This window comes from Phoxinus phoxinus (genome assembly GCF_949152265.1).
Source record: "Phoxinus phoxinus genome assembly, chromosome: 13".
NCBI classification, from domain to species: Eukaryota; Metazoa; Chordata; class Actinopteri; order Cypriniformes; family Leuciscidae; genus Phoxinus; species Phoxinus phoxinus.
The window spans coordinates 24,824,806-24,851,877 of NC_136888.1; the positions used below are offsets into that span (position 1 = coordinate 24,824,806).

The 27,072-nt window shown below is 38.0% G+C and overlaps 1 protein-coding gene and 1 long non-coding RNA gene across 10 annotated transcripts in view; one reads left to right on the forward strand and one right to left on the reverse strand.

Annotated features, from left to right (window-relative positions):
- nhsl1a (NHS-like 1a) overlaps positions 1-27,072 on the forward strand; it is a 59,631-nt gene that overhangs the window by 30,543 nt on the left and 2,016 nt on the right. For 3 of the 9 annotated variants that reach the window (XM_079632586.1, XM_079632588.1, XM_079632584.1), the window contains exons 2-8: positions 6,104-6,256; positions 9,264-9,391; positions 10,632-10,824; positions 12,042-12,173; positions 13,540-16,713; positions 17,208-17,331; positions 19,517-21,285. In XM_079632586.1, the coding sequence (XP_079488712.1) occupies positions 6,104-6,256; positions 9,264-9,391; positions 10,632-10,824; positions 12,042-12,173; positions 13,540-16,713; positions 17,208-17,331; positions 19,517-20,117 (4,505 nt within the window). In that variant the 3' untranslated portion in view covers positions 20,118-21,285. Of the gene's footprint in view, positions 1-6,103; positions 6,257-9,263; positions 9,392-9,949; positions 10,025-10,631; positions 10,825-12,041; positions 12,174-13,539; positions 16,714-17,207; positions 17,332-18,337; positions 18,387-19,516; positions 21,286-27,072 lie in introns of those variants that run through there. The other 6 variants (XM_079632587.1, XM_079632583.1, XM_079632590.1 and 3 more) reach the window with 5 other exon arrangements.
- On the reverse strand, positions 24,677-25,611 carry LOC307009116. Its single transcript, XR_013799962.1, has 2 exons — positions 25,439-25,611; positions 24,677-24,947 (listed from the first exon to the last, which is right to left on the reverse strand). It is a non-coding gene; the product is annotated as an uncharacterized lncRNA (long non-coding RNA).

Genomic DNA, 27,072 nt, shown 5'->3' on the forward strand with positions numbered 1-27,072 from the left:
TCCTCATGATTTTAGTTATCATTCATGTCCACTTGCCTGTGTCAGTTGCTCATGAACAGTGAGAATTATGGTATATTTTCTTTCTTTCTTATTTTGTTCTATTTTCTATTATATGACCATCTGTAGCTTGTAACATGACACTAGATGACATCATGCAGTGATTGTTGATTCATAAAACATGTACATACCAGTTTCATGAAGCATCAGCATTTTTAGTAACATTTTTACATTGTGATCAATGCTCACATACTCAGTGAAATGTGGGCAGAGGCTGTTAACCCGGTGACTGCAGACACTGGACTGAGTGGGTCCATTGTGTGGATCGTAGCGTGCAGGACGAATGATAAGGGCTGTTGTGCAGGTGTGGGCACTCACGTGACTCGCTTAATCACTGAAGTATCTCTTTCCTCTACTGTTGCTAGGGGACTCATTTCTGGATTCGCTCTAATCAGCCGTGTTTTTGTTCACTATGAAGGGAATGTATTCGTGTGATGCTGCTTTGATTAAAGGTGATAGAACAGACTAACCTTTTCAACAACTATTATCTCTTGTATGAATACATGAATATGAGAGTGATTGCGGTGAATATTTATTTGCATTTGTTAAGGCTGTTTAATCAGGGAAGATTCCGATTCAAGATTTAATAGTTATTGCATTTAAGAGGATCTTGCACTGCTAATCTGCAAAAGCATCATGCGGCAAATGGATTTTAAATAGGGATGCACCAATATGTATATTTATATTTTGAAGCAGATTACAGATATATTGGACAAAAATATAACTTTCACAGTATTACAGGTGCATAACACCCTTGCACATTTGAACTAGATTTTGTACCTTTATACATTATACATACAAGGCAAAGCCTGTCTACAAACCCATTCCTCATTAAAGTTCAAGTGCTTTCGTCTGTTTCCTTCCTGCCTTTTGTAGTGTATTACGTTTTTCCATCTGTCTGGCATTTTCACACAGCGACACACAATAGCTGAGATGTCTTTGAGGGAGTCCACACACTGCTGGAGTTTTGTTTAGAATCCCCATTTTGTCTCATTATGGTCCTATTCATTTCTATTGTATCAGCACAAATGCAGCATTAAAAACCCAACTGGACTATATTTGTATATCGGTGCAGGTCATTAAGAGTTGTTTTCTGTATGCACTTTTCCATATGTTCTTTGGGTATGTGGTGAGTGAAAAACAATATTGCATTATAGGGGTATAGCTGTTGTTGATCTTTTCAGGCTAGTGTTTAATGGGCATTTCTTTTGGCCCTCCAGCTGCTTTACATGGAGAGGTTTGTCTTCTTTAGTTAATGTCTTGTCTGGGCCACGGAAAGGAGAAGTGCTATAGTTTATGTGGGTGTATATAAGTTTGTGTGTTTCAGGACTGGTAGTGCTGGAAACCATTAAACACAATAGGATCAGTCAGGCATAAAGTTTTTAGCATTTTAGGGGGCTGTTCCCCAATCTCATTATGAGTGTGCCCTTTAGCTGAGCCAGGGTGAGCCAACGGAATACACAACATTAACTATGAAAAAGACAAGCGAAGCAGCTCTAGAATCAGTTACTACTAGTGCAGGGAACCGAGAATATTTTTTTTCTCTCTTAAATATCAGAACCAAATGATGGTTCAGTTAACGCTTCTCTCAGGCACATTATTCTTAATGCGGATGGAACATTTTATTAAAATACTCTGACAGTGTTTCCTGTTCTACTATTCAATGGTTCCGCAACTCCACTGTATCTACAGTGTATTACATTCAGCATTACCAGTATAGTCTGAATTTCCGGAGGAATAAGTCTTAACTGATGGCCAGTTCTTTTTTTTTCTTTTTTTGTGAATCAAACATGTACAACTTACAGCTTTCTGTTATATTGTATTTAACACTTAGTTTGTTTGCATGTAGTTAGGGATGCCTATTTTTTAAATAAAATATTTTACCACATTTTTATTATTATTATTTTGTACTGTTTAATATGCAGTTAAGACCTAAGACCAGCTGCTGCCCCTAAAATACTGTGAAAGGTTATTAAAATGTCTGTTAAAATCAGAATGAAAAGAAAATTCATTTCTAAATGCAAGTCATGTCTTATTGAAAACAATTAATCGGTGCATTTAAAAAAATACCTCGTAATTTTGTTATCAAAATGTCATGATCTTCCGGAGAAACTGAAACCCACCCCTTTCTTTCAATCCACTGTGAGCTCACATTCAGTTGTTCTTCATGCAGTCAACAACCGATGTGTATTTCATAATACAGAAAAAAGACAGGGCAGAATTATTCATGGAACTGTAACAGAACTGTCGAGATAATCATTAAATTTGCATTACAGCATTATAATGCTGCAGATGAAAAGTACAACAATTGCTGCTATTTTAAAACACATTTCGCACAACATTTACTCGACAACTCGCCCGGAATGACAAGGCTTTCAGTAGAATTAAATTTGACATTAGTGGTAACTACCAAATCTGTTTATTGGCTAAATGGACAATTAAATGTTTTACCACTGTTGTAAAATCACTCTTACAAACTGTTACAGAATGCTTCAGACTTTTGTAAAAAAATGTACCCATAAATTGCATAAAAACCGGAACAGACATTTGCTGCGCTACTGAGTGGTCGTCATGCTCTATATAATGGTGGGTAAGTTGGATCAGTGTCAATGCATCATGGCCATCTGTGTGTCATCTTAGTGTGCTATGGTGAACAGAGGGCTCTAATTTACAGCATCACTGATTGGCACACCAGGATTGGTAGATATGAGGTCAAAATCTCCTTTGCACAATAAACCAAACTTGAAGGTCTGAATACTACTATGGCTGCATCCGAAATCGCATACTTCCCCACTGTATATACTATAGTACACTGTAAAAAAATTACTGTTGGTTTAACTTGAAATGTTGAGTTCATTGAAATAAAAAGTTAATACAATGAAGGAGATTGGTTTAATAAATAGACTCTCAATATATGTTATCTGGACCACATTAATTATCTAAGTTGATTTGACAAAAGATACATAAAACGTTGCACAGGAGAGGATTTATGAATGGAGGTGAAGCGACGCAACTGACGCTGGAAGGTCACATGATAATGACACCATTGCGAATGTAGTGCGTCCGGATTACATTCATACTATATAGAACATACTTTTTTAGCGTTCGTGAAGTAATTACTATCAGAAAAAGTACCTACTCAAGAGAGTATGCGATTTCGGACGCAGCCTATGTGTTCTCTGCCCCGAAGATTCATGACAATGACATAGACATAAAGTGATATCGAAAACCCACAGCTGTGAGTCATGTGAACTGAATCTATATGTAGTTCTGACCAACCTCACGTGTGAAAATGCTGAGTGGCCATTCAAAAAAAGAATAGCGAGAGAGAGAAAGAAATTACACTTGCTTCGACACTAATGAAATACTGCAGTGTATTTAGTACTCCCTAAAAAGGAGCTGGGTGGGTAACCACCACCTTAATCTCTGCTGAATGCGCTAGGATCCTTTTCAAACTCGTCTTGGGCCCCCCAGCTCAAAAGAAAAAAAGGACAGAGCAAAAGGAGGAGTGGCAGGCGCTGCAGCGGTGTAGAGAAACACAATAGTCAGTGATCCATAGTGTATGGCATGGATCCAAGTTGGATATACCTCCACAGCAAGGCAAGGTGAGAGAGCCTTAAACATATGCAATGCGACAGAGAGACATGCACTATAGCTAGAGACTCAAGGAGGGGAGGGGAGACTCACAATTGATAGCCGGACGAAGAGAGAGAGAGAGCAACTCAAACAGCAACTGAATATCCTCTAGGGTGGGCAAATGTGTGTGAGAGAGTGATAGAGAAAGAGAGAGATAGAAGAGGAGGGGGAGTGTTGCATGCTGTGCCAGTCAGCGTAAAATGAGTAAAGAGAGAGTGTCGTATGGGTAGTGCCGTTTTTCCCTCCTTTCTCTTCCTCTTCACACTCACTCACTCCAATGGTGGACTAATACATCCTTATGCACGTATCTCTCAGGGGATCGATCGCTTATCACAATGGTGTTCATCGGGACTTCTCTTAAATCTGTCATTAAGTACTTCAAAAAGAAGGGTAAGCTCTTCAAATCATGTTTTGGGTTTCTCTTATCACTCGTGCAGCTCGAGCCTCAAGGTCAAGTAGACCGAAGTAGTTTTGGGTGTGGGGTTATTCATCACTGCTGCTGTGCTTGCATGCATCTGATTCAGAGCGCTGGGCTACATCTGCTTACGAGTTTCTTTTTATAGTGGGGCATCAGTCTCTTTAAAGTGACCTTGTTCTGCAACTTCGAATGATTTTTATTGGTGATGTAAAGCTCTGATGCCCTGTTTTGTTCATTTCTTTTATATATTCTACCTTTAGTGTTCATCAAATGATGCAGATTATTGTAATTCAATTTAGGGAGATATATTTCAATTAAATGATATAGGATTATAATATCCGTATTATGACTTCAGCTGAACAATGATTCTATTTTCGTTTAGAGTTGCTGTACAAGCCGAAATGGATTTTCCTGTTATCACTGTAAAGCTGCTTTAAAACAATCTGTATTCTATTTAGCGCTATGTAAATAAAGGTGACTTGACTTGAATTATTATTATGAATTATGTTACTGTAAAAACTGTACAGTAAAGTTTAGATTACACTAATACTGTACTTACTGTATTAACACATTTGAATTAGCCTTAGGGTATTTTCCAATAGAGCCATTGACTTTTTGGTGGACTAGTGAAATCTACCTCGTGTGTTTTGAGCCCATGACCTAGTACTCTCGCATGACCTCTTGCATTCGAGGAAACTGATTGTGAATAATCTATAATCACTGGCATACTTTTTTTGCATGGAAAGAAATGCATTGATACGGCTGACCTGGTTAATCTTACCCAGAGGAACTTGGGATAATTGATCGTTTAATCTGGGTTGTCAAGGCACCAGCCAGAGACAAGTATGTCTCCAGTGTCTTTAGACGCAGTGGTGCAGAAGTGTTTGATTGGCCCGGCCCCTCGTGCAGTTTTTCATGTGTTCTCTCTGAGGGAGCCTAAGAATCAGCACATGACTTCAGCTCCCAAATCTATCTCATGTGCCCAATGGCTGTTTTACTTTCTGTCTGAATTGTGTCTCCTTCTGCTGACATCTGAGTTGATTAGAGTTAAAGCTAATTTTACATTTATGGCTAATACTGATAAGCCAAAAATTTTTTTTTTTGTTATGGCCAATATTAAAATTCTGTACTATTTTGTGTAAAATATATAAATAAAGGTAAAATACACAAAATATAAAAAAATGACCTTAGGTATCATTATAATTGAAAGTATGAAGATGGATTTTTATATTGAGATTTATTATAGAAATTAATAGAAATTTAGCATTTTTTAAAGATTAAACTGTAAGTGTGTGTGTTAAATGACAACATATGAAAAAAAGAATACATTAATTAACATTAATGTAGGCCGGGTACCTATGCACCTCTAATTAGTTCTAAAAGACAATGTTATTTTGGATTATGCTGTGGAAGAGACATATATTCCTGGTCACAAATGTTGTGTCCCCAACAGGCATCTTAACTATCTTACCAGCATTACCATGGTCAACTACTGTAGCTTCACCACAAAGACCTTGCTGGTCATGGTAAACCAGCACTAACCACCATAAACCAACTTGGACCATCATGGAAGTTAATTCTGGTCAAAGCTGGTATTTCCAGCATATATAGAGGGTAGAGCAACAAAAATGCATAGTCTGCTTTAACCTACTGTCTGCCATCAGTTATTTAGGAGAACAACACTGTATATACTGATATTTTCATATCTACCAAAGCTTTCCTGTAGCTCACATAGTAGAGCGCTGGCGCTTGCAACGTCAAGGTCATGGGTTTGATTCCCAGGGAAAGCAAGAACTGATAATAATGTAAAATGTGTACCTTGAAATGTAATGTAAGTCGCTTTGGATAAAAGCGTCTGCCAAATGCGTAAATGTAAATGTAGCCTACCAGTCTACTTATAATCCTAAATAGGTCTTTTACACAAACAACTGACGTTTTTCCTTTAAACATTTCAAATTTGAATGTGTCATACTTTGTTTCTTTTCCTTCTAGCGGTGTCCAGTCTCGATGAGGAGAGCAAGTGGTCAGTGCACTACACAGCCCCCTGGCACCAACAGGAGAATGTCTTCCTGCCAGGGTCCAGACCAGCCTGTGTCGAAGACCTTCACCGCCAGGCCAAAGTCAACCTGAAAACAGTCCTCAGAGGTCAGAGACAAAAACCACAGTACTTTTCTTTTCTTTCTTTTTCAAATGTAAAACACACTTATAATATTCTGATGAACATCAACATATGATTAGTTATTTAAATAGAAATCCCATAGAAGATTCATAATTTCTCCATATAATCAGCAAATGCTAAATGCCCTCCAGCAGAATACATGATTTCTGTTACAGACCATTACTTATAATGAAGATAACATTACCACTGTGCAGAAGAAGTTTAAAGAAGTTGCCATAGTCTTTTCTTCCCTATTGTGGCATATATCCAAGTGAAACGGCTTCTGGAATGAGAAAAATGTAGGGAAGGATTTGATTTCTTCCTTCGGGAATTGATTGGACCGTAGGATGGATTGTGAATTATGTTTCATGTTGTTTCTGAAACTTCCTGGTTTTATATCTTTGTCTTGTTTTTGGTTTATGTTACTTTGGATCAATAAACTCCCCACCGGGATTTTCCTGAACCAGCTCCTGTAGAGCCTAATGGGATGTCATCATCATTTGACCTTCTGCTGCACTTTGACATATTATCCTATAGCCTACCAGAGAAAAATATCACTTCCTTTTGTATCTGGAAAAAACAGATACATTTAACTTTCATGACTCATCTTAATTTCCTTCACTCGACCTTGTTGTTGCCTAAATAACTAGTCCTCTGAGGTGTTCTGGAATGCTAATGTGCCGGTGTGTGTTTGTGAGCTGTCTTGGCCCCAGCGGGGGCAGCAGGTGGCACACCAAATGTCTGTTTTCCCTCTTTTCCCAGTGAGTTTTGGCAGGGTCATAGCTGTTGTCCTTCTATTTGTTATAGTTGTGAATTATATATAGCCTATATAATTTGTATCTAATTTACATTCATTGACCACCCACATCACAGCTTTTGAACGATTTTCCTCTCACCCTCTGAATCACAATGTGACAATTAAGAGTCGATTCTTAATTCGACTCGAAAATCACTTAATTTCATCCACTGATACTTTCACCATAATGTCACCTAACCTGTATAACCTTTTTCCTTCCAATGAAGATCAGCACAAAATCAGATGTTTTGCTAATTGTCTATGGTGCTCATTTCCATAAAACAGAAGAAAGTTAGTCATACGAGGTAAATTGGAACAACAGAATTTTCCTTTTTTGCTGATCTACTACTGTAATTTAATGCCTTCTTAGATGATAGACGAAACTGCTCATAGAAACGTACTAAGAGGGTTAGAGTACATTTGCTATGGGCAATGAACAGCGTTTTTGTGCATGTTGCCTGCAGTAAGATGAGAAATGAGAGGTAAAATGAACGAATTGAGGGGAGAGCACAAGTCAAGCTCTCTTAGCTATAGGATTAAGACGACATCCCTCACACGTGCTCTGTCTCTCACTCTTTGAGCTACTAACATATTAACCTGCACTAGCCTCTGCTCACTAATCACAGCTCAAAATGTACAGATAATTATAGTTGTTGACTCCAAAGGAGTTTAACTGATTGAAGTAATATTATAAGCCTCCTAAAACAAACCAACACACTTACTATAATAAATTGCTTCTGTATGCAGCATGAGAAACAAAGATTATTCCTGGGTTTGGTGATGATTCACTCTGCTTTAATTTAAATGAGTAATCTAAATGCCTCGGTCCAGTATACCGTATGTGTAAGACATATATTACTTTTAGAATGTAGGCCAAGCTGTTCCTAATTGCATTATATGTTGTTTGTAAGCTTGCTGACATTACAGCTTTGTGTTACTGAACTGTATAATCACCTGGTCAGTGCCACATACTGCCACATATACGTTTTTATGTTTAACATAGACATTTACATTGAATTCATATTTATTTACAGCATGTAGTAACTAAAACTTGTTTGATATTAAAAATAATATCAGTTTTAGGCCTCCTTCAGTGAAATGCTTTCCTGTGCTTACATGATAGATTATAAGATGCTGAGATATTGTGCATTTTGGGCATACTGCAAACTACACTGGATGAGGTGTCGTGTTTCTCATGAGCTAATGCAGGAAGGATTAGGTGATTACACTGAGCTCTGCAAAAAGACAAGAGAGAGAGAGAGAGAGAGAGAGAGAGAGAGAGAGAGAGAGAGAGAGAGAGAGAGAGAGAGAGAGAGAGAGAGAGAGAGAGAGAGAGAGAGAGAGAGAGGTTCATAGTTCATAGTGTTTCTCAGCAGGCACTCATTATGAAGGTGCCAGAGGAGGTGATCAGCTGAAATAAATGGATATGTCAGTGGCATTAGGTGGAGGTGAAGACCCCCTGCTTTCAGGCCATTCATAACCCGACAGTCAGATCTGACATATTCAGGTTAAACTCTCAGTCCTCCTGCAGTAAAAACTGACACTACTCTTTTATTTAGTTGGAGGTCTTGTTTCTATCTATCTATCTATCTATCTATCTATCTATCTATCTATCTATCTATCTATCTATCTATCTATCTATCTATCTATCTATCTATCTATCTATCTATCTATCTATCTATCTATCTATCTATCTATCTATCTATCTATCTATCATCTATATCTATGAGCATTTGCCCATTATCAGTCTGTAATTGCCCTCTCTCTGCACCGAGGGCAAAAGGACACTGGCTCTGCAGTGGTTCAGTAATGCTGAGTGTGATAGAAGACTCATCAGCCTTTGTGAAACTAAAAATATCTTCATTGCAGTGTGCTTATCGGGATGCATTCTATGCTGGCTAAAAGTACTTCAATTGTTCTAATTTGCTCTCAAAAAAACGTGTTTTATTTATTTAAATTCTGTTTATGTGTAGCCAGCTGTTTCTTCTGCAGTACTGCAGTTATTTTTCAGTTATAGAAGAAATACTTAAATTTCTTATTATAATTTAATTTCTTAAATTTTACGTTTTTATTGATTCCATGTATGAATTGATGTCATGTGTAAACGCTCGCTATAGGCCTGTGATCTACGTTAAATGAGCTTTGCATACTCATTACCACAACAAATTGTTCATGATTGGATATGCTTGCCTCTCCAGAGTGCGACAAGCTCAGGAAAGATGGCTTTCGCAGCTCCCAGTGCTACTCCCAAAGCCCTGCCTTCTCTGCAACCAGCCTTTGTGAAAGTGTGCACCTGGACGAGGAGAAGACAGAGAAGAAAAAGAAGGTAAAGCCTGACCTTAACACAGATTTGGAAAACTGTCCTAACCTTTGCATGCACATGTATGCGGTTCCTAGAAAAATATTTTTTTTTGCAATATGTTATATGCACTATGTAATGCAGTTTATAATCGATTTCACCAGATTATCACCAAAATCCTGTTGGCTTTTAATTATATAGGTTAAGCTGATATTCAGGCTTCGTTTTCAAATCTGAGTTGACATGAATAAAAACAAGAGCTCTTGTTAATGTCAAAGAAATGTTGTTGTTGTTGTTGTTTATTGTTATATTGTATAATGAGAGCTAAGTATGCTCGCATGTCCATGATGAAACAGACAAAGGCCTGGTTTTCCCCTAAATACTCGATTTGTTTCTCCCAAAACATGATTTGGGTGTCTTGTTTTGCACTGCCCCCTAGAGGCTGTGAGCATGCTAGCAGTGTAGTCCAGTATCCACTACAATCAATGATCAAACTAGAAAGTATTTGTTCCACATTCTGTAATACTAAAGAAAAGTATTGTCTCACTTCACTTTTGTTCCTTTATTTTCTTTCCTCTCATCAAGCGGTTTAAAGTCCTAGACTGCCTATCACAGTCTTGCCTTTCTCTCTGCTGTCATTTGAGATCTTGGAAAAGAAAGGTACCTCAGTTGCTAGTCAGTGGTAGCACTGTGCTGTGTGAAGGTTGGCTTCAGATCCTAACAAGTCCTCATAGCGTCTTCATGTAAAACCTACTAGTGCTAGTCACCCGCCGTGAGCGTTTTTTACCCCTCAGCAACTTAGAGACAATGAGTATGGTAATTACACAAATTAGACATAATTAATACATAATTAGATTGTGTATTTCCCTCAAGCAATCTTGCAAATTTATAAGAACTGTTTTGGCAAAGCAGAACAAAAGAATGTCTAATATGTGTTTTTGGCACACACAAAAAAAGTATCTAGACACATTATGGTTGAATACACTGACTGTAACACTGATCTCAAATTAGCATGAATAATTTAGAGTGCAGCTCTCCTCCATTCAGGGCTCCCTTGGGCTTATTGCTCAGAGAAATATTTCAGTCACCCAATGTTCCTGGAGGGAAATGCACTCCAAGAGTCTTTTTTACTCTTTTTGTAAAGCACTTTATTGAATTAACAGTAGAAATGACCAAGTATCAGACAATACCTGTCACTGGGCATTGGCTAGGCTATCATTCACAGAATCCTGATCTTACTACATCGGTCTGTTTGTGTTGTGTTCAGGCTTCAGATTCACCTAATGAAGAGGAGAAACTCGTGTACTCAATGCCGCCTCAGACCCCTTTGCTGGATTACGGCTCTGACATGGACATCCAGAGAAGCTGGACCAACTGTCTACCTTTGCCTACTCCTGAGGAGAAAATGAGACTAGAGTCTCAGTCGGTGACCACCGATGTCATTCCCATCAACATTACAGGTACCTCCATTGTTAAATCATGAAATAGCACTTTTAAGTTTTTTGAGAGTGATTTTAATAGCTCTGTTGATAATCACATACAGCCTATATATTTTTTTTTTAAATACTTATTTTACGAGAAGAATTTATGACAGATTTTAGATTAGGAGAGCGGGTTCCTTTAATTATTTCAGTTCTTCTCAGCTGCAATTATACACACCAATATTAAAACTCTGTAATATTTTTCAAATAAGTTTTTATTACATGAAATAGCTTCAATCTTTTTGGAAAAATAATTTTTTTTATGGGGGGGTTACTTAGGGAAACCATGAAAATTGTCAAAAAATTATTTTCTCTATAAAATTACGATTTTCTTTTCTATTTAATTGCACATTTCTTTTAGAAATTAATAGATTTATATACTTGGAACTCATGCATACCAAAATAAGTAGGTCCCTATCATTTAATCCCTATCATTATCACAATAACTGCACTCTTCCTATTGCCCTTTCCGTAAAATATTGCTGTATTCATTTTCTGAAAAGAATAAATCAATTTGTTATTATTTATACATAAATACAACTATACTACAATAAACACTTCAAATACATAAATAACTGCAATCATATTGTTAATGCTACTATCTATAAAAAAAAAAAGAAATACATTACTGCAATTCCACTGTGGTACAGCATTGCCATATGGAAACATAAAACTATGTTAGACAAGGTTGATTTTTGAACAATATAATCTAATTTACTTATCAAAGATGCCGCAAGAAAATCCCCCTTGAGAAGAGATGTTTAGAAATGAGGTTAATAGAGCAATTTCTGGAGCACTTCAACAGGTGTCTTCTGTGTGAGGGTGACAGTGGGAAAGAGAGTTTTGGAGGGACTTTCAAATGTCACGTGACTTAAAAACAGCACATCATTGGCTACCTTTTAATTAAATTGTATTTTTTTCTGAATAATTAGGAAATGAGTAGAAATTAATTGTTGCCATATGGCAGCCCCGTAACATAAATTTGAAGGAAATAAAAAAAAGGAAAAATGAGCATGCACAATTAAATAGGTACATACCCAAAATGGACAAATACAAAAAATAATAATAATATTTGTAGATATATTGTGCATTTTTTGGCAATATATCGTGCATCTCTAACTACAATATAGTGCTGTGAACTCTGCATGAGGCATACCATTAATGAACACTGATTTTCTATGTTCTTACATCTTTAGGTGAGAACTTTGACCGTCAGGCCAGTTTCCGTCGCTCCTTAGCAAACACTGATACCATAATACGAAGACCCAAGAGGGTGCAAAGAAGGAAGACAATAACAGGAGTTCCTGACATTATCCAGACTGAATTAGGTATGATTCCTACTCATGGTAGCATTCATATATACGTCACACCGTCACACGTCACACCCTTCTCAGCCAAATTAAAGGTGCACTCAGAAATTTTCCCCACATTAAAAGTTTTACACATGAAGGAATGAATTGTACTTTTTCAATTTCAATTTCCTAAAATTAGTCTAGCCATATCAGTAGCCTAATAAGAGTTGTTTTATTTTACATTGAGTGTTTAACCTCATAGGGGCCGACATGGCCTGTTAGCCCGTCACACATTAAACCTGGTAAATTACCGTAAAATGACCAGAATGACTCCTCTGGTAAATACACAACTGTCCTGTGCACACAAGCAATGGTGTTTTTACCGATAAGATCTCATTCATATTTCAGCACCTAAATACTATTAAACACTGTGATGTGATTGTGAATCACTGGAAATGACCTAAATATGGATGAAAACCTGGACTAAATCCACCTGGATGAAAAGCGCTTTAGATTCACTATCTGTCCAATTTGACAAAACAATTTTTTTGTGACAGGCGCAAAGGGATGATCACACAGAATGCAGGTTTGCTCTTAAAAACATGAGCTGAATAATAATTAGTATAGTACAGCAGTTACTAGGCTATATACAAAAAAGTAATGCCATACGCTGATGAATGGAAAAAAGGCAGAGTTTCAAAACGTGGCGCAATTAACGGTCAGACGTCCATCTTGCGCATATTTACTGTACATAGAAAAACAGTTATAAACAATGTAATACTGTAAACATCTCCTACAGTACATAGCTTTATGATTGGCCCAAAGCAAACTTCTTATGACAACACATCCTGCCCTTGTACAATCATACTGGTAATTTACTGGTAATGTAAAGCAAAACTTCTCATACAGGAATATTTCCAGCACTGATTTACTGGTATTTCTGAAAAGTTGATTTACCGGTGATTTACCAGTAAAGACTGTATGTGTGAAAGGCTACTGCTTGAAATTGGTGGTGGTGGAAATGCATTAATCTGACTAAGGCTGACTGTTAGTAAAGAACTTGACATTGGTAATTGAAAAAGGTTTGCTTTTTCAGTGCGATGCTGTATTTATGTCACTAGGTGTCAGTACAGTCCAAGATGACTACCATGTTAACACAACACTAAAATAAAATTACTGAATACATTAGGTTAAAGTAAATGATGGAGCTCAAAATTATATAGATTTATATGAATTATTATTATTATTATCATTTAAATACTAAAATATATAGTATATTTCTTTACTGTATTTTAATCCTTTTTTGATATGTATAAATGTTTTGTTGGAATAATTAAGAAAGAAAATCAAACAAACAAACATTCACCATGCATCTATAATTCCCATTACTATTTTCTTACAGCAAATAAAGAACAAGCTGACTCCAGAATTCATTCCATGTGTATGGCAGATCAGTGCTCCACCCTCAGTCGAGTGGGAAGTGTAAACTCCACCCTGAGACGCTCAGACACCCGAGACTCAAGTTGCCAAACAGAAGAGTCGAAGGTTGTTCCTCCCTCAGTACGCAGAATCAGAGCACAGAGAGGCCATGGAATTGCCGCCCAAATGGCCAGCGTCTCCTCCTCAAGCAGCATTTCCACCATAAGTGACTGTAATGGCATTGGCTACACTCAACTTACTGACAGTGATCAGAGCTTTCGCAGTTTGCCACGACAAGGTTCTCGCGTCCCGCATCAACACTGTGAACCAAAGTACAACAGCTCCCCCTACAGATTGAATTCTGGCTCTATAAGCTCTTTGTCATACCAGTTTGACATTCAGCATGTATCTTCATCATCACTGCAAATGTCTGACTCCAAAAGCAATACTTTAAACAGCCCCAAGCTAGCTGAAAATCCAAATTACCAAGGCTTTGATCAAAATAATAGCCCAAGCTTGTTCAGTCTCAGTGGTGCTCTACAGAACTCCATTATTTATGGACACAAAATGGCAGAGGATAACCAGATACAATCACCTCATTCTTTAGCCCAATTGCTTAGTTCTCCTGATGCCTCGTTGTCAGCTGTCTCCTCCTGTTATGAATCCACAGCCTCACTCTGTACAGGGATCCATACTGAGACTGAGTCCCAGTGCAGCACACTTGATGGTAGAAACTGCAGCAGTCCTAACTGTGTCCGCAGGGATTCCAACTTCTCAGAGAGCAGCAATCAAAGCTGCAGCACACTAACCACTGACCAGTGGACATATGAAGTTTCTCCAAAGGACAACGTCACCTCAAGTTGCTCCTCACCTGTTAGCCATACATACAACAGTGAGGAACATTCTCCCAGCAAGACGGACACAAGCTCGTTGTTCTCTGTTGATAATGAAGGTTACTACACCTCCATGCGCCTGGACTCTGGTTTGAAGTCACATAGTCATGGCTGCATCAATAAAGCGGGGGATGCAAGGCACAGTTTGTACGAGTGCAAGGACCACCACAGCGAAGGTGACCATGCAAGTCTGCATAGCAACCGCTCACTGACACGTAGCATTTCCCTGCGGAAAGCCAAGAAGCCTCCACTCCCTCCTGCAAGGACTGACTCCTTAAGGCGCAAGCCCCAGAGGAAGCCTCACCACAGTGGTTCGGTGCTTAGTGAGCAGTTTATCTCCAGTCTCCAGCAGTCCTTAGAGCTTAATCTAAAAACTCATAATACATCTTGCTCTGAACAGACACCCTGTGGTAGATTTGAAGACCCTTGGGTGCTCCGACCCAGAAGCCAGAGCACCATAAGTGCAGCAAGCAGTGGGATGTCCGCACCAGCTGCTGTATGTCCGGTCACACCCACACACAGCGACAGCAGCAGTCAGCGCTCGGACTATGCAGAGTCATGGGACTTCTACATGGATTACCCTGGTCCACGGCCCGACCAGGGTATCTCGCCCCAAATCACAAAATCTGCAAGTGCTGGAGAGAATCAAGGGGTCATTGGCAATGTATCCAACAACACTGGATTCCCATCGTCCCACTTCAACAGTAGTGGGATTCAGTCAAAATTGGCTTCCTCACCTGACAAGGTTCATCGCCTGACATCACCATCAAGTGGTTATTCAAGTCAGTCCAACACTCCGACTGCAGGCACTCCTGTTACTTCTTTAATAAGAGCAAAGTCTCCGGCAGGGAGGCCAAAACCAAAAGTGCCTGAAAGAAAGTCCTCCCTGCGGTCTTCTGTATCATCCTCCTCTACATCCCTGTCCTCCAACACATCAGATTCTATCAGGAACATCCCGCCACCTCCCCCTGACATGACTTCTGAATCATATGGGTCATCCAGCCCTGCTTCTTGCTCTCCAACAGGACCTATGATAGACCCAACCCCACCTATTCCTCCTCTACCTGACCTGTCCTTTGCCTTGGAAGAGAGACATAATTCACTTTCAGATTCATCCACAACACCTGAAGAATGTGACTTTCTTGATTTCCCCCCTCCCCCGCCAAATGTTTTTGAATCTCTGTCAAGCAATGAAGGTACAAATAGTCCTTCACTTCCACTTCTTTCTCCCAAACCTTCATTGTGCACTTTATCTTATCTTCCTCCTCCACCACCTCCTCCACCATTACTTGAGATGAATCTTAAAACTTCAACCATTTTGAAAACAGAGAGTTGTCTTAGACCTACGAAGGCTGTAGAAATTGAAAAAAGACTGAACAATCACACTGGAGGGCGAGAAAAGAGACAGAAACCAATAATCACTGCCCAAGCTCTTCAGATGGTGCAGCTACGACCTGTCAAGCAAATAGAAAATATTTTTACAGCAGTCCGTTTTGATAATTTTGATGACCAAGCACAAAATAACCATTCTGAAACAAACTCAGGAAAGTCCCCAGAAAGTAAGACTACAGAGCAAACAGTGACTGCCAGCTGTGTTGGTCATTCAGAAAATGCCATTGAAATATCTGAATATGAATATCCAGTGAACAAATTTATACAAGATTTCCCTGAGGCATTAACTGGCTTTATACCCCCTGGCCCAGATGAACATATTAGCAATACTGGGCAGTATGTTCCAGAGTACCTTTCTAAGACATGTGCAGTTTTATCTACCAACACGCTTCAGTGCACAAGCTCCTCAGCTTCTCCTCGAAGTTCTCAGCTGCAACAGAAGCCTCCAATATCACCTAAGAAGCCCAATCTTTCCATTATTATACCACCCATTATGAACCTACCTGTCTCTAATGTATGCAAGCTTCAACAGGTTTATGAAGCACAAGAGACACTTAAGTCATGGCAAGTGAATGATACATCTCCAACAAAGACAGTCAATTTGCAGGCAATTCCTTTAGACCTTGAGGTAGAGGAAGAGAGTGACTCGGACTCTTCAACCCTTGTGATCAAAAGCAGACTGTCTCTCAGTAGTGAGCTGTCATCAAACAGTCTCCAAGACCTACAACTCTCTGATCTCATTCTTCATGAGCATGACCTCAGCCTGAGTGATAAAGACTTTGGGCTCTGTGATGATAAAAGCACATCCGATGATGGTTCAAGCAGCAGCTCAGGATCCATAAGCTTTAAAGAGGACGAACATGAGGAAAATGGTAAGGGCTTCTTTTATTACTAGCGTAAAACTAAGAATTTAAGTTTCTGTGTATTGAGGATCACTCTAGTGGGCCAAAGAAATGATTGCATGCATGAAAAAATCATGCATTAGAATTTACTATTCAACTTTACATCCATCAGCAGAGCCATGTGAGTGAAGGCACAGTTCCTGTTTCACGTGCTACAGGAATGCTTTATTTGTTATAATACTACCCTTGAATCAGCTAAGAAAGTTGAATGAGAGCCCTTGAGTGTGTGATGGTTAGCGGGTTTAGACTGTAATATTCTCAAGCCTCTTTAGGGCTCACCAAAGTGCAGTTATTGCACAACAGCAGGACTACCAAAAGAGTGTGAATAATTTAAAGAGAAGAAAATGTCTGATGCATCATGGGTTTTATGCCTTTACGATTTTGCACTCAGTGTAGGCTCAGTCTTCATTGTTTCTTCCCACTTTGAGAGGTAAGCTGAGTGTTTGTTTGTGTGTGGGCTGTAGGTGCCGCGTTTGACTCGAGCTCTGAAAGCACATCTGGCATTAACAATATAAGAGAGGCTGTGGAGGAGATGGTGACGCCTGTTCGTCCTCGTACAACAGAGGACCTCTTTGCTGCCATCCATAGGTAATGTGATGTTTTTTTTATTTAGCCAGTAAAGCCTACATAATGCATGCAAGTAAAAAATGTTTTTTATTTGTATAAGTACATTAAACACGAGCATACAAACTGTTTAAGGCTCAATAATAAGTTCATCAGTCAGACTGTTCATTTCTCTTGCACTATTCAACAGAAATCAGGGTTTTATTAATTTGCATAGAAAGTATTAATGTATTACATTTGTATTGACCTGTAAAAACACGTGACAGTTTATTCAGAAAAGATCAGAATATTTAACCTCCCCTCATTGTGTTGTCCAGGATAATTTCATAGGAATTTGTGACCAAATCATCAGACAGAACTTTGTTTTGTCTGATAAATAGAGTTGAGCAAATTTCAGAACTGGCTCCCCTTTAAAATGTGAATTGAATTGCTCAAACCACACAGAATGTTCAATTGAAATTTTGAATTATAATGGCAGGTAGAGGATGAAAAAACAGCTTTTTAAAAATATAATATAAATAGAATTAGCCTACATACTTTTTTTTTCATATTATACAAATTTAGCCATCCAACTGATTTTATTTTATGCCATAGAGCATCACAAAAGAAAAATACTTCATATAGTGTGTATGTGATAAAATGTTTTTTATTCATACTGAAAAATGAAATATATTATTAAAAACTATACTTCTCTCATCAGAAGTATTAACATAATTACATAAATGATTAATATAATAATATATTAATTTATTTAATATAATTTTAAATGTATGCAAACACATTTTTAATTAAAATTTTGGGTGGTAAATCACATTTCTGTAGAAATCCTTTCAGTATTTATTTTTATTGAAACATTATTCATTTATAATGTTTTATCTTGGTATTTTTGATGGTCTATACAACATGTATTATACTGATTTATATGACAAGCTGTGATCTTTTAATCATTCAATTTTAATATTGTTGGAGTTGTGTCATGTGCTCATGCATTTTTGTTGAATCATTTGTCTAAATGTGTCGTCTGGAGCAGTCTACATAGACAGAACATGAACATCCAATAACAGGTGTGGAGTAAACTGGCAAGTAATGTGGTTGGCTGGTGTTGTGTACCTGTAGTTTGGCTAGGGTCAGATTACACCCATAATCCAGTAGCTCCTTTAAAATAATTAATTATCCTCTTTTTTGCCCTCTCTAATCCCCAAGATCTGTTTCATGCTGTTTGTATTGTGGTGTTACACCTTTTGTTAGTTTAAAAGTTAAATGCACTGTGTATATGAAACAACCTGAAACACACTCTGAAAACACAAGAGCTGTGAAGATTATTGGGGTATGACTATATCATAGAGTTTCAGGACAGAACTAAAAAGCACATGATGCAGTGTTATTCTAAGAGGATTTGTCATCATTAATTTGTGTGAATCAAAGTTTAATGCCTAGAAAGATCTGACATTCAAGTGCTCCTCTTAAACAGCCTTACGGGAACGTGATGGGCTATAACTTTTAAGAAAACACGAAGGTAGATGTGGAATTATGTGGAAGGGATATAAAAAAATATTTATCATAACACAATGTATCTCCCACAAGATATAGTAATAGGAGGGTAGTATCTTTTTTATCTTTATAGTTGAAGTGTGTAATTTCTAATCTTTATACCGGTATGTGTCATGAAATGTGTAATTTTTCTATCAACTGAATTTCAAAAATGACTCCCACTATCTGCCATTCGTTTGACAACCAATGGTCCTGCTCCCAAACTCACGCCATTTAATGAGCAAACCCGTTCAAACCTGTTCAAACCCACATTTGTCCACCTACGTATGGCTTACTTAGTTTTCGAAGGATATTAAACTAATGTGGGAAAAAGTATCATAACATCAAAAAATGTACACACTTCACCAATACCTCAAGGGGTCCTTGGCATTTAATGTTATCTGATGACCTTCAGGCCTGAAAATACAATGCTACACATTGTATACATATGTAGGTATTCATTAATATGTTGAATCACTTAACATTTTTATCTTAGTAGACAGAGGAACGTCTACAGCCCTAGAACAAATAACAGTCTCATATTCACTGATTTATAGATAAAAAATGCTACACATGGAAATTTCCCACTCGTGGTATCAACAACATCAACAAGAAGACATGCAGTAACCATGCCGAAGGCTTACCTGAGAATCTGTCCTACTGTCTTTTTAATCCCCAGGTCAAAGAGGAAGGTCCTGGGCCGTGGCGACTCTGAAGAGGAACGCTGCCGTAGCCTCCCCCCTTCACCACCTGTCACTCCAACCGGCTCCTGCCCCAGCCTACCTTCTTTACCACGTCAGACCAGCTCCATTCAGCGCAGCCTGCGGCGCTCAACCACAAGCAATGACAGTTTTAAAGCTCTGCTACTTAAGAAGGGCAGCCGCTCCGAGTCCAGCTTCCGCATGTCAGCCACTGAGATCCTCAAATGTACAGACCCCCGTTTCCAGAGGGCTAATTCGGAGTGTGCACAAGCTGACGAACTGTGCATCTCTCCGACAAGCAGCAGGAGAGCGCCAGAAGAGTGGGCACGTATGGAGGGAGCCTTGCCCCGCCTTACCGCCGGACTAACAACCCTAAAATATGGGCGTTCAAGCACTCCACCTTCCGCAGCCAGCAGTCGGTACAACAGCCGCTGCCGCATTCTCAGTGGGCCAATGACTGCCATCTGTGAAAAAGAGGGAGAGGTGGCCGAGTCTACAGACTTCTGCATTAGCACTGAGAGTCATTTCACCCTGCCTATATCTTCCAGCAGCACAGTCTGCGCTCAAGGCAGCACTTAGGGCTCTCAACCCGAACCAATCCAATCAATATGAAGACCGTAGAGGTCTAAACTCTGGCTGGAAGGCCATGCTTGTGCTGGCCGATAGCATTCCCCAAGGAATTAGTGAGAAGAGAGAATGGGGGACGTTTCTGTAATTCTATAACTGTAGTTTTGCTCTTTTCCTGAGAGTTTTGTCTTTCTTAAGAAATTAGCGTTCTTTGACAAATGTTATATTAACAGATGTATACTGGTTTGATCAAAGGTTCTTAGCTCTCAGTATGAAGGTTAGGAGAACAAGGAAATGTACATTTCCTTCTTGGTGGTAAGTTGAGGAAAAAATGAACGGGAGCAGAATGTCATTGAAGGATTTTGTGTTGAATGGTCCATGCTGATGCGTTTCTGAATCTGTGACAATGGAAAGTACGTAACCAAAGTGAGCACTGAAACACTGAATGCACAGAAACCGCATCCAGATCGCTTTTTTTGGTGTTGGTGGTGTCAATTGAATTGGCATTATCAAGCATGATAGGCTTTGAAGGGTGGCACATGACTGTATGGTTATGGTGAAAGTTGCTAAAGAGTGAGTGTGGACAAAATGGAGATTTTTAATAAGTGTTTAGAGAGACTGGTTTAAAATATGTATATTTTACGCACCTTTACATTCTTCATTTCTTTTTGATTGTGTCGAACAATCTTCAGTTAGAGCAATGAGAGAAATGGAAGTTTATCTGAACATAAAGTTAATCAGTTAATGCAAGTACATTTTTAACTAACTAAATAGAATTTTATCTGTTTACAGTTAGACAATAATAATAGTTCTCTATACTTCAGTGTAAATAACCCAACCTTCACAAAAGCCAATTACCAACCATTCTGTTTCATATATAGAAACTAAAAGCTTCTGTTTAGGTCATGTTTCTATTTACTGTAGGTTCTTCAAACGCTGAGAAATTCCTTGCCTTTGCCTGTCTCACATTTGCCCAATATGACAATTTGTACATTTTCATGTTTCTTATTTCCAATGGGAGATACTGTTTGGTCTATTTACTGTACTACCTGAATGTTCTCCTTCCCATAGTACTGAACACCAGCAGAATGGTAGTAGAGAAATGGTAACGCCCCTGGGTAAATGCCATGTGAGATGCAAGGGTTTCTGTGAAAGAAATAAAACATGGCATTAATCTCAAAACACCACTTGTTTTCTGTGAAATATATGCAGTATTTATTTCTGATCTACTGTATCAGAGCTTCATATTTACAGCAGTGACTCTGCAGTAGTAGGATGAAAGGCAATCCATTGACGTCATAAAGGTAATCACATCTGATTGCTATCATCCTTGCTGAGATTTACAGAGTGTAGACAAGGCCAAAGTGTTTTCTGGCCAAATATAGGGCTTTCTGCATTCAGAATTTGTTGTAATGTTGTTTTTAATCATAAACCTACTGTATACCCATATGAAATGCCTATGAATGGTAGGAGCATCCGTTGTTTTAGTATGGCATTAAGGATTACCCATTAAATAATTTCATTAATTTATTTGCTTAATTGAAGTTAAGCACACCTCCAAACGTCAGGACATGTGGGCTGTGGGCCAGTGATGCAAATAGACTGCATACGTATGTGATCCCTTATGCAATTAAATCCTTTAGTTTAGATGCAACAACCTTAGTCTTGAGACAGAGCAGTCACTGATGTTGATGGATGTGGAGCAACAGAATTAGGAGTGTTTTATACATTTTAGCAAGAAGACATTTCTGCTTTAGTAGCAAGGGATATTTAGCATTTCTAAAACACAATTATATTGGCTACAAATTGGCCTATTGTCACACTTGAGTTCATAACTGAACAAGGTTCCTATACGAAAAGGTAAGTTACTGTAACTTTAGTTTGACAAACTGAGAGTATTGAATTGTCTTATGTGGCGATCCAAATAAGGAAATAATTTTACTGGGTAAATTGTTTATAATAATTTAATACTGGGTAAATGGCTAAATTCAATGGCTATCTATACTAGCTCTATTGGACGTGTGTCCATAAATATGCAGTATATTCGTTTTCAGTATCATATCAGGAACTGAAGAGAGGAAAGAGATTCATTGAATGGCATACATGTATCTCTTGCACTTTAACACAAGATTAGCTTCTGGAACACCGAATGGAAACTCTGTTACTGTATTACTGTTTTATTTGAAATGCAAAATATGAAATCTGTTCTTGCTTAGCCTATTAAGCACAAATGAGCATTAAAATTGTGCAATGATCAAATTTTACTTTTCTTTTATAAAGTTAATTATTTAAAGGGTTAGTTCACCCAAAAATGAAAATAATGTCATTAATGACTCACCCTCATGTCGTTCTAAGCCCGTAAGACCTTTATAGACTGAGCTTCGAGCCCGAGCTTCGTTTATAGACTGAGGGAGACGCACGCTGTAAAAGTGTCTCATCCGCGACATGCACATTTACGCACCATTAAAAAAAATTATATCCACGCAAACAATGTAGAATAGCTTGAATATAGCGTGCGTCTCCCTCAGACTGTAAACGAAGCTCGGGCGCACCAGATAACACATCATCAGCGCCTTACGCCAGCAGCGTCACTGTGGAGTCCTGAACGCGGATTGACAACAGACCCGGGAGAGAATACAATGCTGAATAAAGTCTTATTTTGTGTTATTTTTGGACCAAAAAGTATTTTCGATGCTTCAAAAACTTCTAACTAACCCACTGATGTCACATGGACGACTTTGATGATCTTTTTATTACCTTTATGGACATGGACAGTATACCGTATATACATTTTCAATGGAGGGACAGAAAGCTCTCGGACTAAATCTAAAATATCTTAAACTGTGTTCCGAAGATGAACGGAGGTCTTACGGGCTTAGAACGACATGAGGGTGAGTCATTAATGACATTATTTTCATTTTTGGGTGAACTAACCCTTTAAGGTCAAACTACTAAAAAGACCAGCTATAGCCTATAGGCTACTCAATATTTTTAAAAGGCTTATTGAAATATTTCTTTACATATACTGTTATAAAACATTTTAAATATTTACATAAATACTAATTTGATAGCCTAGGCTGTTTTACGTTTGTTCAAGCAAGTTCAAATTCCCCATAAAACAGGCCATACAGCCATATTTGTGAATTTTGAAACCAGTGTCTGCTTTAAAAACGTACAGTAGGGCCTACATTTACTGACAGATTTTATGTTTGATTTAGGATTAACAACGTTAGGCTAATGTCAAGTGAACCCAAAATGCAGAATTTCTCTTCAGGTGTTGCAACAAATTGAACAGATCTGTAATGAATTATATCCTCCTTAGTAGGCTATACAGTTTAATCACATCTTAATAGCTAAACAGTGAACTGAATGAAAAGAGTATATTATGGCGGCAAATCAATGACAATAATAAACGAGCGCACAGCTGATGCTGGCGCGCGCGGTAAATGACTTTCGCGAGCGAATAACAGATCTACACGCGAGGAAACGGGAACTCGCGAGCTCATTCAAGCCCTGCGCGCGCGTAGACATCTCCTCTGCACGCAATTCAAGCCCTCGCACGCGCGCAGACATCTCCTCTGCACGCAATACAAGCAATCGCGCGCGCGCACGATCATTCCCCACGCTCTCGCGCTCGATCTCCAGTAGCACCTCAATGCAGTACATAAGATCCAAGGGGCGGAGTTGGATCCAGATCCGAGGGGCGGAGTTAGATCCAGATCCGATGGGCGGAGTTGGATCCAGATCCGAGGGGCGGAGTTGGATTTCCTCCCACTGCATTCTGATTGGTCGACAGGTTCCTAGCGTTTCTCACAGGTTCGCGTTTAAAGTCTGTAGAGAGAATGGTGTCGTCTTAGCGGCCTCTAATTTAATAACAAATGATCGTTGCGACGGAAGCGAATCAATCAAAACTAACTTTAGCTAGCCAAAACCATCTCCATTTCCTTAAATTATAAGTTTATCTCTGCAAAGCTGCTTTGAAACAATCTACATTGTTAAAAGCGCTATATAAATGATGATGATTTGACTTTTGACAGAAAAATAAACTTGCTGAAAACAAATCTAATTTAATAAAGTTTAAAAAGTTACAAACATTGTAGTTTGTACATTGTGTGAATGTGATTTTTTTTTTTCATTTGGAAAAAGCGTTTAATTATAATCCAAAACAAAAATATTGATTAAAAATTCTTACATTTCATCTTCCCTGAAAAGCATAGTTCCTTGTTACATGCAAGAATAAATATCTCTTAAAAAGAAATGTATTCTTTGATTGGCTGATCTTTTACCCCTCAGTAGTCCACATGCACATTGATTTCAAATATTACATCAAATATTATAATATTAATAAGTAGGCGCGTCTACTTTTGAGTAGCCTAATATTAAATCAAGTTTAAACTCAAGTAGAAAATGTGTGCTTTTCCACTGATTATGCAACTTTAAGTGACTAAATTATAGCAGCACTAATTTTAAACTTATAAATGACTTCACAAGGGAATCTGTCTTAATTTACATAACATAAGAACATCTCACTTACATAAATGCATGAACAATTCATTACCAGCACAATTAAATAGGAAAAAAAAACACGTTTATTAACACACTAGGTAAAACAGACATTTTGAAAACAGTAGGGAAACTTTGAAGGCAAAACATAAGGAAAACCACATTGGGAGCACACGCAGAAATGACACAAACATTACAGGGAAACCACCGGACATTCACAATGAACTATTCATCCTTTCAGGTCAGCACAGATCTGGCAGAACTCGCTGCAGAAATCTGGGTGGGTGTCTTCACATATTATTTTAAAAAGTTCCCCCTTTCTTCCTCGACCTCCATATCCTGTGGGTTAGCAAAGAAAGCAAATATTTCAATGTTCATTATTTTTTAAATGTTTTAATTCATCAATGAAAGTAAAACACTCCATGGCAACAACTAACAATGCATACCTGGAGTGCAGTGTTTGCCTAACCTGGCTAGTGGGTAGCGTGGCTAACCTGGCTAACTAGATAGCTACCTGACTGACAACACCACATGTTAGCTTACCCTAGCTATAAACATATGAACATACCAACAGTATTATCCAAAGCTAATTAGTTTAGCTAAATAGATAGGCCACCTCTACACGTGCGTGCTAACGTTAACGCTACAAACGACCTAACTTACCATTAATGGATTCCAGTTTAGCAGACTAGTTAAACATGTCTTGGTGTTGAAAAAAGTATGGACACTGTCAAAACTTTAACATATATTTAAGTGTGATCATTACTTAAAGACGCACACTACATTATTAATCTATCTCGACTATATTAGTAATCAAAATGTACACTTACATTGATGAGAGCAAACAATGGTTGGTGATCACCGATATGCTGGTTCATCTGGTGGTGGGGCTGGGGCGTGGGGGCGAAGTATATATAGTGGGAGGAGTTGGATCTGGATCCAACTCCTCCCAGTGGATTTTATGTTCTGCAGTGAGGACCTTCTCCTCGATCTGCTCTCGCCTGCTGATTTTGCTCGCTCGAACACTTTTATTTTTGGCAGTCGAGGGGCGGGGCTTACTGTTTTAATAACCTCAAATGTCATTGGTTACATCCCTTTTCCCGGAAGTCACTTGTGATTGGACACCTGTGATTGTCAATCAAGAGCGGCAAAGGCACGACCCAAAAGCTGGTTGTCAACCACCGTTAAAAACAAAGAAGAAGAAGACAATCACTTGACTTAAGACATGGCTTCATTAACAGAGCAGATGCATGCGAGTTATCACTTAATTTGTTTTTATTTTATTTATTTATTGTTGTTTATTAATGTGTAATGTGATTTAATGCATTGTTAATATAGAATAGATTCTTACCAGAAACTACACTAGTCTTAGGGGTAGTGATTGCATTCTTGTGTTGTTAAGAGATATTTACAGACTGTAATGACACATTTCCATGGTTATTCGCATTGTAAATCTACCAAAATGTTTACAATTTTCTACATTTTATATTTATAACACTATTATTTGTTTTATTTGTATTAAAATATTTTTTAAAAATTGGAGGAAAATGGGAATGCAAAGATATATATGCTGTTGAAAATGAGTAAAAATTACAAAATTACAAAAAACTGCTTGTTAACATCAGGTGTCTTCAATGTTGGCAATAACATATATTTTGTAATTTTTACTCATTTTAAATGGTTAACATTTAAGGAATTAATTTAATTAATTATTACTCAATTCTAATTTGTTAAATTTAATTAATAATATTGCTTGTAATCTGTTGCCTCATTTTTATTAATTAGATATAAATAAAATCTATGTTTTCATTTTTACAGTGCTTATTGATATAAACACATAATTTATCTTTCATCCAAAGCCCTTGTTAGATTTACAACTATTTAATGGACACTTTTTACATTTCTGAGGTTCTCAGAACCAATATCATTTTGGTTGGGTAAACGTATGGTGGTGAATGGGAGGGAGTATAGTTGTTATGTAGTGGTGAACTACAGCATATATCTTTGCATTCCCATTTTGCTCCAATTTTAAAAAAAATATTTAATACAAATAACACAATTAATAGTGTTATAAATATAAAATGTAGAAAATTGTAAACATTTTGGTAGATTTGCAATGCGAATAACCATGGAAATGTGTCATTACAGTCTGTAAATATCTCTTAACAACACAAGAATGCAATCACTACCCCTAAGACTAGTGTAGTTTCTGGTAAGAATCTATTCTATATTAACAATGCATTAAATCACATTACACATTAATAAACAACAATAAATAAATAAAATAAAAACAAATTAAGTGATAACTCGCATGCATCTGCTCTGTTAATGAAGCCATGTCTTAAGTCCAGTGATTGTCTTCTTCTTCTTTGTTTTTAACGGTGGTTGACAACCAGCTTTTGGGTCGTGCCTTTGCCGCTCTTGATTGACAATCACACGCGTCCAATCACAAGTGACTTCTGGG